The sequence below is a fragment of the Alligator mississippiensis genome, chromosome 3 (genome assembly GCF_030867095.1).
Source record: "Alligator mississippiensis isolate rAllMis1 chromosome 3, rAllMis1, whole genome shotgun sequence".
NCBI classification, from domain to species: Eukaryota; Metazoa; Chordata; order Crocodylia; family Alligatoridae; genus Alligator; species Alligator mississippiensis.
Window position 1 is genome coordinate 283,764,005 of NC_081826.1, and position 16,173 is coordinate 283,780,177.

The window sequence follows — 16,173 nt, forward strand, 5'->3', positions numbered from 1 at the left end:
TTAATCTTTCCGTTAAAATATCAGCTGCCCACCATGAAGCATCCAGCATTACTTCCTATTATCTAGCGGCTGAGCTTTGTGGGACAGTAATTCCCTCTCCTCACAGTACATAGCATGCTAGAATGTCTGGAGAATTAAGCGTGTACTGGCAACTATGTGTGCATGTCAAGTTAGACTATTATACATACCAGTGAATTACAAAGGGATTAACCCATCTTAGCAAACACACATTTATTGTACAATCCACTAGTAAAGTACATTGGAAAAGATTAATGATGCACCTCATTCATAATTAATGCAAACCCTGCTCTACATGAAGTGTATTTTTCCTTTAAAAAAAAAAAAAAGAACATTTTACCCTTACCATGTATAAAGCATGAGGGAGGAAAAGGCCCCTTTCCCTATAACTTAGTTTTTGAGGTTGTTGCTTTTTTCTCCCTCCTGCTCTGCCAGCTACCATAGCAACTTGCTGCTGACTTTGGTGGATATCATATAAGAGTTTCGTCCAAAGAACATAGCAGTGCCACTAGTAGAAAATGCCCTGTGCATGGGAAGGGTATATCTATCCTTGTCTCCCAGTGCATCTCACTGAACTTCAAGAGTATCAACCATTACAGCACAAAATAACAATCACCCCACAATGCAACAATTTTCACCCAATAATGTTATATAATAGTTTGCAGTACAGGAGTCACAAGGTATGGGCCTGATCTTGCAAAGCTTTACTCGAGTGACTTCAGTGGGGCTATTTACATGCTGAAGGGTTTGACTGCAACCTAGTTCCTTCACCTGGTGATATCTTAATTTGTAAACTCTTGAGGAAGAGCCCATTCTTTCTGTGCCTAGCACAACTGAACTCTGATTAGGATTGCCACATGCTACTGCCACACAAGTAATAGTATGTATAGCAACATGGTACATTCTTAATGATAATACTTGGAAGAAGTCATACTGTAGTGCATGAATACTGAATTAGTTAGTACAAGCAAGGAACATTTGAGGTATCAGGAATACCCATGCAAATTTATGCAACTGCAATAATGAGGGGTAAGTCATTTAGGCTTTCTCCCAGGACAAAGCCTTTTATTCTGGTACCCTGCAGATGTACAAGTCCATTGTTCTACTTTTAGGACTTAGAAAGTATCTGATATAACACTTTTTCCCAGAATAATTGGAGAGAATTTGAGTTAAATACCATTCAAGGTGCATGTGTAGACAACTGTCCCCACTCTTGTCATGATGAAAGTTAAAGCCCAGGACACTTAGATCCAAGAGAAACCAGATGTCTGTTTTGACCCTCACTAACATTATGATTGTGTGCTTTATGTTCTGAGAGATTCAATCAAGTTTGAAACTCATCCTTAAGACTTTGAAATTTCCATTAAAAAACAAAAACCCAGGAAATCTGGGGTGATTTACATCCTTTCCTCCAGTAAAAATTGGGAGGAAAGGAGGAATTTTCAAAATGGTTTTAAAACTGCTGTTTCGGGATCTCCATTCACTGAATGGGGCTTATGTTCCCCATAGTTAGCAATGATATTTTAATAACTTTGTGCAAGACAGGCTGAATTGGAGGAATCACAGGGCGGAAACACCTTTCCCACCATAAAAAGATAAGAATCAGTGCATGTGAAAGCTTTTGCAATGTGAGAGTGATGGGCTTCATGTTCTCCTTTTATGTGAATCCTAGAAAGGGAGCGTTAGAAGTCAAGATGGGGAGCTTTAGTTACTGGGTATTAAGGGTAAAAATTTGCCCTATGGAAGTCACTGACTTTGTTAGGACCAATATTTTACCAGAGATGCTTGGGGAAGTAGGCTGAATAGAGTACCAGCCCCCATCTCCATTCTTCACTGGTGTTGGCATGGCCATCTTAAGCCAGTGGAATCGTGCCCTTGCAGAGCCTTCAACAGGTTCCAAGGAGACGCAAAAATGAATGCATATTGATCCATGTATTCTTTAGCTTATACTAGAGAATTTCTTTCTTATTTTCTATTTCTGTTTTGTGGATAATTAATCTTAGAAAAATTGAAATAGCAGCATGTCATATCTACATCCAGGGCATAGTTATACCACATGGACTCATAAAAAAAGAGTTAAAATATAGAATAATCAATCTAATAAAAAAATTATTTTGAAAATCTATTGTATTTACCTTAGACTTAATAGTCAATATTTTTAAAATTTGGGACCTAAGAATTAGTCACCTAAATAAGGGGCCTGATTTTCAAAGGTGCTTAAAACCCTGTATCTTCCATTGACTTCAGTGAGTGCACATCATCTGTGAAAACCAGGCTCCTAGTTTACTTGACTAATTATGAATTGAATCATCCAAATTTGAAAATTGTATCTAGTAATTTTATTTCTGATTGTCTACATTAATCTTACTCTCATTTCTCCTAAATAAATCTACCATTTAACTATGTTTCATTGTTATATTTTTTTTCCAGGTGTCATTCTGTTCACTGTTTGCAAAGCAATACAGTGATTGCCTGGTTTCAGCAAATTTTGGGGGGTGCATGAAAAGATGGGGTACAGTGTTTTGACTATTTTATAGGGATGGCATATTTTAGAATATAATATAATGCATTCCCCAAACATACAGACTACCAACGCTTGAAGTACAGCGGTACTGAGAGAAAGAAAGAAAGAACAATCTAATGTCTATAATAGGCAGGATCCTGTACTGAGATCCTCGTGTGTGGGTTCCAGAACTGGCACACAACACATTGAAGAAGCAGGGTTTTGTTTGGTAGTGCAATGGCTATGAAGTGGTAAGCTTACATCTTGCAATCATTTTGGAATATATGGTTTATGTGCTTAGGGAAGAGGAGGACTGTGGCAAGCACATTGAGGAAGGGAGTTTGAGAATAGAACAGTCTAATGCAAAGGAGCTGTTACAAACTTTGTGGATTAATGGGAAAAAGAACCCTGCTTGGATGCCTAGACCTCTTCGTCACAGAATAGAAAGTTTAAAAATTGGCTATTATTCATCTTGCTACCTCAATTTTAAAACCAAAGGGCCAAATTCTGTTGCATTGAAGGCAATGACAACATTCCCATGCATTGGGATCTGGCCCAAATTGAATTAAAACACTGAATAACCTATGAGTAATGTATGTACTCAGCTATGGCAAGGCCTATATTTTGACCTCTCTTAAATACTAGTCCTAGGCAGATATAAAATTCAATACCCCTGAAAATATACACACTGTGGAAATCAGGATCTAGTCTAAATAATCTGAAATTGATGGCAAATTATAACACTAAGCAACTTTCTTCAGTGGCCATAGTAATATATACATGTTGCACAATTTGATAATAATAGATGTAAACCAAGCAAAATCTTTTCAAATTAATATTTCTAATTCTAATCCTCATGGAACATTAAAATTTGGAGATTGAGAGGCATTTAGTGTCATTTTTAAATAGATATGAAAATATTTTAAAATGTGTTTAGTAGCATATCTAAAAATGAAAAATATCAATCACAAATAGTTTAAACCAGTGGTTCTCAAACTTTTTTGTACCCAGACCCATTTGTAAACATCAATGGTCAGTCCTGACCCAGTGCCCCTCAATACTGACCCACTGACCCCCGCCCCCAAGTCCCAGCCCCCCAGTGTGTGGGGCATGGGGAGCACCAAGCAGCCCCTTGTAGGCTGGAACTCTGCCATCTTGAAAAGGAAAAGACAAAGTTTCCCACATTTTTCTCCTTTAAAGGAGAATCCGTTTTTAAAGTCTGTTTGTGACCCTTTCATATAATCTTGTGACCCGCTTTTGGGTTATGACCCACGGGTTGAGAAATGCTGGTTTAAACTTCCCCATTTTGTGAATACTGTCAATACATTTTGATAACCACTTCTGCACTGCTAAATATGCTAAAACCTTTTGATAAGCTATGATAAGGGTGATTAAAAATCTTTAGATTATGGAAAATATTTTAGTATTTTTTTTCTTTTTAGGATTCTAGTTCAAAGCATGTTTAATTCAGTTTTGGGCACTTTTTAACCAACGATTTGGCACTTTGAGATTGAAGTTCTTAGGCACAACGTGACAAAGTCAGTTTAGTGAGTCCTTCCCCATGCATTTTGTAGAGCAGCTGGAACTCTGCAGGCAGCTGATGGGACTCCTGCCACTTGGTAGTAAACTTTGTTCCTTTTTTATCATAGTAATGGTACGGGAGGTCTTCCCTTGTGTTGGGATCAAATCCAAATGGCCAAAAGCCATACAAATGGATTTCTTCACATATAGCAGAAGCAAGGGTGTACATTAGAATACCTGTGCTCAGTCGCTTGGGTGACAAATGTTTATTTTTCCAATACCTGTGAAATAATAAAGACATGTTGATTCAGGTGCAACTTCTGTATATGACCATTTAATAAGAAAAGAAGATTTGATTGTGAAGAATGCCTATATAGATAACTGATCATTTGAATAAGATCTAGGGTATTGTTACTAGTGGGCATGTCTACATGAGATAGCGTTATGGCAAAAACTGTGCTAGTATGCTAGTATTAGTCTACTGCTCATTAACTGTCACAAAAAGCATATGATCACACTAATGCTCAGTAGGGCAACCTACTGCACATTTATTTAGTGCTCCTTTTGTAAGTACTACATTTAATGCTCAGTAGGCACTGTGCATTAATGAATGGGTAGATGCATTAATTAAGTCCTACTGTTTAGGCTTTAATAAAATAATGAATATAGCACACCCTGATATAAGACAATATCTTTGCATTAAGTTACCTTGGACTTCTTTGTGCCTCTCTGCAATTAAGCCAATTAGCACTTTTAATTGTTAGTCACCAAAACCCTGACCTTGCAACTAATCTTATGAAGGCAAATTTCCTGCATCAGTGAAGAAGCCCTCTACTAGGTTTCATATAGTCTCTATCTACCTATACAAAGACTACTGTAAGATAAGGTCTGAAGGTGGAATTCATCCTTGTGCAGACAGACAACACAAAGCTTATGCAGTCTGAGCCTGTTGCTGTACTCTGTATACAATCCCACAAAGAATATTTAGAATGTAAACTTGCCTCAAGTGCAACCCTTTTTCTGTAAGAGTCACCTACTTTACATGATCATTTTAGCAATATCTTGGATTATCATTATTTACTGTCCAGGCTTAGGATGGTATAGTGGCTTATTCATTAGGGGTGATTTACAGCTTTGCGTGAGATCAGGACAAAAGCTATGGAATCATTTATCTCCCACTTGAGCCGAATTAAATGGTACATTGGCCTGGTGATGGTCTTTGAGGGTTAATTTCACCTTAAGTACCAATCGTGTTCCTTGTGGAAGTCTAAGTCAATGCTAAAACTTCAAGTATCTTCAATGCAACTGGGATTGAGTCCTAACTGTTTAGATATTGTGCATCAAATGAACTGTAAAAGAAGATCATAAACAAATAGAAAAATAGGACTGTAAAAGACTTCAGGAGACCATTTGGTACAACCCACTGCTCATCGCAGGTTCATTCCTTTCTCAACCATCTCATCCAAGTGTTTGTCTAATCTGTTCTTAAACTATTCTTTCACTACTCTAGGCAATTGGTTCCAGTGCTTAACCAGCCTCATTGTTACTTATTCATCATAGCCATCCTAGATTCAATGGCCAATTAGTGATACATGGTTTTATGAGTTAAATGTAAGAAAAATACACACCTGTTGACATGTTGCATTATATTCCCTGGCCAAGCCAACTGGACCTTTAATTGACCTCTGTGCTCAACAAAGAAGTCAACCAATGTTCTTGTGACGGTTGCTGAAGTGTGGAAGAAAAAAGCTGGGATCCAAAGAATGGCCCCATCAAGCTTTTTTAAACTTAGAAAAAAGTTATTGCGATCCTGAATGGTCAAAAGGTTGTTGTAATACTTTTCCAGGATGCTGGGGTTGAAGGTTGTAAGGTTGGTTTTCCTTCCAACATCTCTCTGGAAAGCCTCAGTTGGAGCAAAATTACAACGGAAAACAAAATCAGATTTATCTATTTCTTGTCCACACTGACTCCCTGTAAGGATTCCACTATTTCCAACCACAGCACAAATGTTATAATGCTTATTCAGGATAGGTGAGACATCTGGAAGCAATGATCTGAAGTTATTGCTAATAGAAAAAACATACTTATGGCTGGAATAATCATAATGCATCAACTGTCCAATCCGAACACTATTCTTGGTCAAAGAAAAATTTTTTATCACATCAACATGCTGAAGAATTTCTCGCCTAAAATAAAATACAGAAACAAAACAAAATATTTCATTAAGCTCTGCCCTTGCATACAGCTGAGTGATTTTCTTTCCTGTTATGATTCATTTTATTTGAAAAAAAATTGAGTTAAATTAATCCCATTGAGGGTGGTGAGGTAACAGATTTCAAATGGATATGAACCAATGAGAGTTGTGACACCAGATTCTCCGGCAGTGTAAATTTTCATAGCTTTACTGAATTTAATGGGTGATGCTGATTTCCATCAGCTGAGCATGCCAGAGCTCTTGGTTTACAACACTGAGATTATAATACTTGTTTCATTCTTTAAGTTGAAGGCATAAATCTGTAATGGGGCACTGTTTGCATAGAATGAATTCAATCTCAGGCAGAGGGGCAGCATAAAACTACATCCTGTTTATGTCCTACCTTGAGCATGGTAGTTAGATTTATGTTGGCTCTAGATTTCATACTGCAGAGCTTTGGTAAGGATGAATAGCTCATGTGCCAAGATGTACTCAAAACAGTCAAGAATATTCAATTGTATTAACAGTAATGCAGCTGAATTTTTAATACAAGTACTTTTTGTATCCTCATTAAGAAGCTTTAAGTCACAAAGCAAGTGGCATTCAATTGTGTCCTCCTGCATAAATAGCATTATTTTAATGTCTTGCTTAGGCAAGTAAATTGGAGTTTTTAAAAGGGTATTATGAATATTGAAAATGCTCAGGAATTTCTCTTGTAGAGAATAAAAATAGAAAGCAAACCATTACTGCCTTATCTGCTCATGTTTATGGAAAACAGCCTCTCTTCCAGCCTGCTAGCCTCAAATGTCTAAGCATTAATGGAATCCCAATGGATGCCCTAATTATGGGCTATTATTGCTGACAGAATAATGCAGAGGGAGACCTTGAGGCAGTAACTAAAATTAAGAAAGAGGTACAGCAAAGGCATGAGTCAGGACTAGACTATGACCTAGAGACTCAGGTCACAGTAACGGTTGGTACATGTTGACATCACTCCAGGGTCACTGAGCCACAACTTCTTCTCTGATCCCTGCAGTTATTGGAGCTGTGGTCATGCAATATTAACCCATACTTGCAGAAGATGATTCCCCCAAACCTCCATTTAGCTCAATTGTATTGACACTCAGTAGAAAGTGAGTTGAAGGAGTGCAATGGTGGGCACATAGTTGATCTCCTTTCTGTGTTCCTAAACCCAAGTTCTGCCTGAACTACATAGGGATGTCAGAAAGGTTTCTACTCCCTGGATTGGTAGTGAATTCCAAGCCACAATCCAGCCATTAAATGCTGAAACACTGTAGGCAAATTTCAGACAAAATATGGATCCATTAATAGTATTGGCCATGATGATAACATCTATTTTTAAGCAGAATTCTTCACTTACTGAAGAAAGGTATGATTTTTCCTTGTTATATCACAGTTTTAAACTCGAGATGCATATCAGTACAAATAATTCATAAAAAGACTGGCTTAGTTTCACCAGCATTAGCAGCATCACAAGTTAAAGAACAGCAACAATACTAGAATAGAAACCAAATATTCAGTTCATGTACATGGGGAGCTTTGAGGAAACTAATGGAACCAAGACATAATTCCTCTTGAAATATTGTAAATTTGGGAAAGCTGAGGTAGAAATCATGATGCAAAAAATGAATTTTAATTGGCGCAGCATTTTGGATATGCTACAGCCTTATGGATTAGCTAATCAGAAAGGTACATGCTTGTCGAGCAGAGTTATTCTGCTGTCTGTGTGACTGAGAAGTTTCACTGAAACATGTTTTGCACGTTGATGATGATTGCATTCTGTTATGTGTTAGAATTCAGTTGTTTTTTCTGAGACTTTCTTTGGACATTTATCCTGTAGCAACAGCCTTTTAACTAGTCCTCTGATAAACTGGGTCACATTTGGGTTTTTTTGGTATACTAGTGCGTAGGCCACTGTGTGGATTGTCAGTGAAATAACACATCACCAGAATATAATGTGTTTCCTGTCCTATAAGTTATAACTTTTCTGACGCGGGGAGATGTTCTGACGCAGTCTTTGCTTCTGAGGTTGGGCAAGTTACACCTGGTTTAGCATTTATAATTTCCTGGTTACCTTCTCCCCCCTCCCGCACTCCCTCATCAAATGATCAAACTAATACACCAAGGAAACTGAGCCTAGGCCTTCACAAAGCAAGTGGTAGCATTTGCTTCTCTCACCTTTGATGTAAGAACGCTGTTCTGTTAAAGGTCCACCTGGAAGGCTTTTCTTGTAGCTCGTGTGTCAAAGAATTGGTGATCGGCACAAAGGAAGGGTCCAGAAACTTCAGTGCAAACTGGGACCTGCAAAGGAGCATGTGTACACACACACACACACACACATGCACACACACATACAAGAATATATACCCCTTAGCAGGTGGATTCAGGGCTTGAGCCCCTGATCCCTCTGTCTTGCGGATGATTTCATGGGAAGCCAACTCATGGAGCAAAACCTCCCCCTCCCCAGCTCCCCCCCTCCGTGAATCCGAGCGGAGGGGGAAGAGGGAGGCTTTGCACTGCAGCCTGCCTAAAATGGCCGTCAAAAAAATCCCTGCCCGCCTGGGATGGGAGGCAAGAGGCCGGGCAGCGGCGGCGCGCGGATCAGCACCGCGGACAGCGGCCGGAGCGCGCCCGCCGGCCCGGCCCGGGCTCCGCGGACAGGGGGCGGCTTCACGCGTCCTCCGCCCCTGCGCCTTAGCAGAGCCGGGGGTGCGTGTGCATGCGTGTGCATGCGTGTGCGTGCGTGTGCATGCATGTGTGTGTGTATGCATCCCCCTAGCTCCAAAACCTCAGCCTGCGACTGCGATCCCCGCGCTTGGCCCCAGCGTTGTGGTCCACGCCAGCTTCCCGCCCCGGGATGTCCTGCTGCCTTTGTGAGCCGCGGGGCCCCGGCTCCAGGCTGCGGGCACCGGCCCCGGCCTCCGCTGCTTCTCTGCCCAGGGGCCTGGCATGGCTTTGCCCTGCGCTGGGGGCTGGGGGGGGATTATAGCGGGCCGGGGGCAGGGTTGCAGGGGGGGACGTGTGTGGGGAACTCCCGGCCTTTCCCTACCTCCATCCCGGGGAGCAGGGCGCCTGCGCCATTAGCTCGCCTAGAATATATATGAACCGGGCGTGGAGCCACCATGATCAGCCACAGGCATGCAGCATCCTCCCCGAGACACCCGCAGAGCCAGGCGCTGGGGGGGCGCAGCTCCAAAAGCAGTGATCGCAGCGCTCTGCATAAGGGGGGGGGGGGGTCCTGTAGCCAAAAGGGAGCCAGGATACAGCAAAACCCCATCCCCCCCACCCCTCCAGCACCCCCCATGCAGCAGAGCCATCCCCGGGCAGCCCTTACCTGAAGCCGGCATGGAACATGTACATGCGGGGCACCCCCGAGCTGGCATACTTGGGGGTGGTGAAGATGTTGTCCTTCTTCAGGGACACGTAGCTGATGAGGGATAAGATGAGCAGAGCCACGCTGAGCATCACCAGCCCCAGCACACTCGCCACCCGGACCATTTTGCAATTTCTCATGCCTGGGAAAGCAAGCGAGTGCAAGGTTGGGGGGAGGGAGGTGGGGAGGGGGGACTACAGCGATCGGTCCATTGGAGTTACATGGAGGGAGCTGGGGAGCGCGCTGCGTGCCTGTGTGTGTGTGGGGGGGGGGGGCGGGAGGGGCTGGGGGGGGGCACACGCAAATGCACGAGATAATCCAAGGCAAAGGGAGCTGAGAGCCCGGACAGGGAGGAATTAACGCTAAAATGGAGGCTGCCGTGGGTGGAAATGGCAGCTGGCTGCGCTGCCAGGTTGTGCCCGTGCTCCAGCCCCCGCGGGCAGGGGGCGGCCGGGGAGGGACCCCGGGAAGGGGCTGAGATCACAGGCACGGGGGGAGGCTGAGATCACAGGCACAGAGGTCTCTGTGCATCTGCCAGTGGGAAGCCGCTGGGGGCCTGGGACCCGGCCAGCACCTGGCACCTGGAGGGAGATAACCCCGAGGCAGCCCCAGCAGTGTCTCAGGAGCTGCCCCTGGGGCAGGAAGGGGCCGGGGTGCACCAGGATGTGCGGCACAGTGGGGGCACGGGGTGGAGGGAGCTGGGAGAGGGGCCGTGCATGATCCAGTCTGAACAGAACTGGCAGTGACTGGGTCAGACCACGGGTCCATCCTGCCCAGTCCCCTGTGTCCTCCATGGGAGACTGCAAAGGCTGGAAGGGAGAGAGAATTGGGTCTGGCCAGTTGTTCCCCACTGCTTGCAGCCTCCAGCATTTCAAGTCTAGGAAGGTCTGAGGCAGGGGCTGTGCCCCTCCCTCCCCTGCTCAGTAGCTAGTGAGGCCCCTTTTCTCCAAGGATTTGTCCCATCTCTTTTTTGAACCTGGCTGAGCTGCGCTCCCACAGCAGTTGGTGGCAAGGAGTCCACACTTCCGTGAAAAACTTCCTCTTGTTAGTTTTCAACTTGCTGGTTTTGTTTTATGTCCCCTACTTGTTGTATCATGTGGGAGAGTAAATAATAATTCTCTACTGACTTTCTCTTCACCATTGTGGTTTTCTTTTAATTTTTGGCTGGGCCCAATGCACAGTGAAGCAGGCACAAGTGTTCCCTCTTACTCACAATGGCTTCAAGACCAGTGTCTGTCACCCCAACCAGCTCTGTTGCTGTCTGTGGGGCGCTCTAGCTGCCACCCACACTCCTACATGAGTAGTACTTACAGACATGTGTAGACCCATTAATTTCAATGTAGCTGCCAGAGAAAGGCCTTGCAGCTTTTGCCCTGCCACAACTACTTGTGACCATTTAAATACAGTTTTTAATGTACATCCTTTCTTACCCGCATTTGAAACTTAACCTGCTCTCTGGAATGAATGAGCTTGTGTATCTTCAAATATTTAGACACATCATTTAGAGATGGCAAAGGGGCTTTCAACAAGCCATTAGAATCTACTTCATGGTATATATTTGGGCAATTGTAAACACATGTTAACTCAATAGATTCTATGTTAAAAGGTAGCATCTGGCCATATTTCATTAAGAGTGGAATTTAATTCACAATATTTAAAAAAAAAGTCAAAGTGGACTTAAACTGCTCCATAAACTTAGCAAATTTCATATGAAGCCACCTCTGAGTTTCTCAGGTGGCAGAAAATTCTTTGTGAATATGAATTTTGATTTCTATAACATATTTACAAGGTTTCTTCTTAATACGATTCTTCCCTATAAAGCTCGCCCCTGATAGACAACTTTGCCTCTGAGCTCCGAGTTCACAGAAGTGTGTTATAAATAATAAATACAGTCTTTGTAGCACCATCCTCGCTCTGGGCTACATCCTGCCAGCCTGCCATGCATGGAGCTCTCTTTGAAGTCAATGGAAGTTCTGAACATGGGAGGCTTGAAGGACTGGGTCACAGCATGGACTTTCAGGCTTCAATAGTTGTTTTGCCTGAGTAAAGCAGTGGGCCCTGAGGGGTATAGGAATGCTTATGGGATCTGCATGGCTTTAGTGCAGAAAGGAAAAGCTTAAAAAGGAGAGTTTGATAAGGGGAGGTCTTATTTATACGAGACTGTTATTCTCTGGCCAGCTCTCCTATTTTCTCCCAAACCCATACATGGCAAACCAGATTTGCCAGGATAGGTAATTTTAGTATACAGTTGGCTCATGCATTCAGATGCTGTAGCAGTGAGGGATGTATAAGAACCTTAATTCACAGAGACAGAGAGAAACTTTTGTGGAACTCCTGCACCACACAAAGTCTATCTTATGGGCTGGGGGCTGGATAGGATCCCACAAGAGTAATACTATCCAGACCATCTATTATGTATTTTAGCACCTCTCTAGCACAGCACTTGGGCTTCATATAGAAAACAGTAGGATCCTCCTTAGTTTCTTGTACAGAATTCCTGCTTACATTAATGATGACCATATAATAAAGAATGAGCATAGGTTGTGTTTCATAGCCTGTTAGATATATGGAGCCTTCCCTCTCCACCATGAACCCTTGAGAACAGGTTTAACAGTGCACTTAAAATGTATGAGCCTTGAAATTCCAGTGAAAGCTATGAATGAATCAGAGGTTGCTTATCACAAGTCAGGTAGAAAACATGAAAAGACTGCACGTAGCATCTGTGGCTCAACCAAAGCGACTTTAATTGAGTCATACACATGTATGCCCTCCGTTCCTTCTGTATGTACCTTCCATGCTTGCTCGTGGAAAGCATAGTTTTTTACTCAGGTTTTATCATTATATTCTATGTTCATAAACAACATGACAGCTGTAAATATAAAGCAAATGTCTTACATTTCCAATTATATACAAATAATATGTCAACAGGCAAGCGTATGTATTAATTTGAGCTCTTAACAGCACAAGTGACATCAGTTTCAGAATATTCTGGTGGCCTTTGGTAACCAGGCAAACATTTCACTCGCAAAATTCTTTTTTAACAATTGGTAAACCTAGGGCTGGGTTGGAATTTATCCATGACTTTTGATATTATCAGACGGCCGTATTACATTATCATTTTAGCCATTGCACAATGACATCAAACCCAAACATCTGGGGTTTGCTGGATTGTTGAAACATGGTTGAACTTTGTTTTCAAGGCCAGGGGTTATGAGGAAAATGCAGTCTTCACACACTAACATAATCTTTCTGTGTAATATTGGTCTTTGCTTCATGAACCACAGGCCTGATCTGAAGTCAGTGGGAACCCAGGAAGGTAGAATGCTGCGCCAGGGTGCAACTTGTATGGGACGTTTACATAGGCAGAATTATTTATATTGAAATTTGATCAGGACCCTTGGGCTGACAACTTATTTTACAAAAAACCCACAATGTCTTTAACAATGTCTAGTAAGAAAAAGCTCATTTTTTGTCTCATTCCAAGATAAAAAACATCTTTCAGTCCCACTTCTTTTGCCCTTGAACTTTGCATAAAGCTAAGGTAGGAATCTGGTACTGACTTGTAAGGAAAAGTGTCATTGACTCTCCAACCCTAGTATTTGCAACAACTTTGATTATTAGCACTAGAAGTTTTCTGCTGAAATACTGACCTGGATCAATCCTGCTCAGCATGTGAGTCTTGAGGAAAAGGCAGTTCAGAGATGCTGTGGTTATAGATATTTATAAGGCCTGATGCACCAAAAATCACTTTCATTCTGATCCATTGATATACCCCCAGCCTTTACAAAGTCACAGCCCAGATCCAGGGAATGCATTGTGCATTCGAACAAGTTGCAGTAGGAAACAAAGGCAGTTTTTGCTTCAGATTCTTCAGAGATAGCAATATGTCAGTAGCCCCTAGAGAGGCTGAAAGTAAATGAATCAGTGCTAGAAAGTGAAGGATATCATCCGCACTGAATGGTGAAAAGGAGTCCTGAACAGTATCTTCATTGATTTTTCTGTAATTGACACAGAATCTTGGTTTGCCTCAAGGCTTCTAAATGAAAGAAGTGGGGAGGCCCAGGTCCAAGGAGCTTCCTTTGCTAGAATCTGTGAAAATTTCTCCTCCATTAGTTGTCTCACTTTATGTGAAGCTTTGAACAAAAGCCTGCATTAATACATTCAGAATTTTCATTTCTTGCTGAGTATTTTACAAGATGTGTTTAAAAAATGGCATCCCAAATGACGTAACATGGCTGAATGAAATCCATCACCCTTTGCAATGGGACTGAAATCTGTGGTATCCAGGACGGGTGTGAATCATTTGCTGCTGATGTCGGGATCTGATTTTATTTGAATATGACTCATAAATGCATGATAGGAACATACTATAGGAATGTAATAAGAATCACTCTCTCGCCTCTATGGGATATTCTTCAAGGAGGGGTCTGCCCTGCCATCCATATGAAATCAATTTCATTGCCTCTTTGCAAATGACTGGGTTTACATTGTGTTCCTAGCTCTTTTTAGACACATCTCTGAGCCAGCTTGGATACAGTATTCAGAATAAATAATTTCATAGGGAAATGAAGCTCTGAAAGAAGATCATACTGTTCCTTTTTGAAAGCAGTATGAAAAAGCAAGTATGTAACAATGGTGACAGATTGTACTGCCTTGTTTTAAAGTGGAGGCACTATGGCCATCTCAACTTTGGGGTGCCCAAAGTCTGGAGTCATGCGTGTGTGTTAGATTCTCTGTTTTTTTATTTTAATAAAAGTAACTTTTAGCCTTCATGGATGTGAGCAGAGCTTGGATATGTAACTGGAGTGTAACTGGTGGCCAGAGTCTGATGGGAGCTTGGTACAATAGCTCCATCTTGTAATTGGTCTAAGGCACTAAAGATCCTTAATTGGCATGATCAAATGGGGAGTGGTGCCTCTTAGGTATAGATCAATGTTTGGGTGAAAAGGACACACACAAGCTTGAACAAAGTGAAAGCTCTCATGTATATTCCCACAACTTGGAAGGAGTACTTCCATGATAGGATGCTGAAGACAGTAACGCAGAACAGCTTTTCTAAGGCAAAATACACTGGTGATTTTTTTTAAGTTAGTGAAAAGGAGAAGGAAAGAAGAGAAGAAAGAATTCCCTTCTGGAAGTAAATCCAGCCATTATAAATGACCCCTGTGGAAATTCTGTGTGTTTTGCTGTTTTAGAGCACTGCCTATAACCAAGGCAGGCTGGCTTTTACCAGCGGAGGCTCCTGTTCTGTTCCTCAGAAGGTTCAGCCATGGCTGAAGTTTGCCATTTTTGAAATTATGGTGTGAAGTTGTAAAAGGAGCCAGTTGGGCAACTCATGCCTAATTGTGAAGCAGGCCTTTTGCAATGACAAATGACATATTCACTAACTGTAACTTTAATTTACAGAGATCTGTAGAAACATTCTTTGTTTTTAGTTCAGGAGTTGCTTAGAGTTTTGTAAATTATGGGACAGATTTACATTCATATTAGGATTGCAAAGGAGCTTTATAATGAGTGTAGACATTATTCACTCTTACTTTAAAACCTTTTTATGTTGCTTAAATTGTATGATGGAGTCTGAGTGTGACAAATTGCTCCAGTGTGTTCTACGTTCTGTGATGTGAAGATTAACTATTTGAAGAGTTCAGTTTTAGCAGATACAGTGCTAAAATAATCTAGCTAGATCATAAACAATTTTATTAGTTTCTATGTTTGCATATCAAAATAAGTGTATTGCTTTCATTTTTAGCCAATCTTGTGCATTTAGATTCCTAGTGCAATCCACATATTTGCCTGCTTCAGGTCAGAAACATGCTCAGTAGCATTTTTAAAACTTGGCAGTATGCACTGCCCTGCTAGGTACATAATAAGATTACAGCAAGGCCATGGCTGACTTGAATTCCATTCAACAATATAAACCTCACACAATGAAGCATATGCCACGTGATGATATTACATATGATCCTAGATTCAAGATTTCTGTATTGTTCATAGTAATGGTCTGCAGAGAAAAATACAGCTGGCAGCAAGGAATATTTTAACACGCTGGGGTCTAATAGGGGTCTAATTAGAGAGGGTCAGGTCTACACTGGAAAAAATTCATCGTACAGAGTGCAGAAAATGTATAAACCAAAGGGTTTCAATTAGTGTGGTATTAAATATTTTGCTTTCAGTGGCCATTTCACCATTATGTGTTTTAATATGACAGACAACATATGTTAACCCTTAAAATTCAATGCAGACAAAACCAGTAGTCTTAGGAGGTAGGGTAAGCCTTCACTAGGAAAAAATCACTATGGTAACTAGCTCAGGGCAGTTTTTAATTTTCATGTTATCAAGTTGAGATAAAGACTATGAGGGGTTTACCTTGACCTGCTGACTCCTGTTAATACTACAGCTGCTTTCTCTTTACTATGAATTTCCTGTTCCATGTCTGGCAAACACAAGTTAAGAAAATACCCTTTTCCCTAGTGAAGATAAGGCCCTAGCATTTATCTCAGCCAGGTAAGATGTGTTAAAAATAAAACTTTCCCTGCTATAGCA

At 41.7% G+C, this 16,173-nt stretch overlaps 1 protein-coding gene across 1 annotated transcript; it reads right to left on the minus strand.

Annotated features, from left to right (window-relative positions):
- Positions 1 to 36: 36 nt before the first annotated feature.
- ST8SIA3 (ST8 alpha-N-acetyl-neuraminide alpha-2,8-sialyltransferase 3) lies at positions 37 to 9,814 on the minus strand. Its single transcript, XM_006272611.3, has 4 exons — positions 9,592 to 9,814; positions 8,436 to 8,558; positions 5,671 to 6,228; positions 37 to 4,323 (listed from the first exon to the last, which is right to left on the minus strand). Exons 1-4 carry the CDS (start codon positions 9,768 to 9,770, stop codon positions 4,041 to 4,043), a joined length of 1,143 nt encoding a protein of 380 aa, XP_006272673.1. The 5' UTR covers positions 9,771 to 9,814; the 3' UTR covers positions 37 to 4,040.
- Positions 9,815 to 16,173: the final 6,359 nt, after the last annotated feature.

What these genes read in the sequence shown, in the direction of transcription:
- ST8SIA3 (XM_006272611.3), bottom strand. Translation starts at nt 9,770, where the DNA reads ATGAGAAATTGCAAAATGGTCCGGGTGGCGAGTGTGCTGGGGCTGGTG. An exon ending in ATGTTCCATGCCGGCTTCAG is followed by an intron (nt 8,559 to 9,591) that starts GTAAGGGCTGCC and finishes GCTCCTTTGCAG; the next exon opens with GTCCCAGTTTGCACTGAAGT. An exon ending in ACAGCGTTCTTACATCAAAG is followed by an intron (nt 6,229 to 8,435) that starts GTGAGAGAAGCA and finishes ATTTTATTTTAG; the next exon opens with GCGAGAAATTCTTCAGCATG.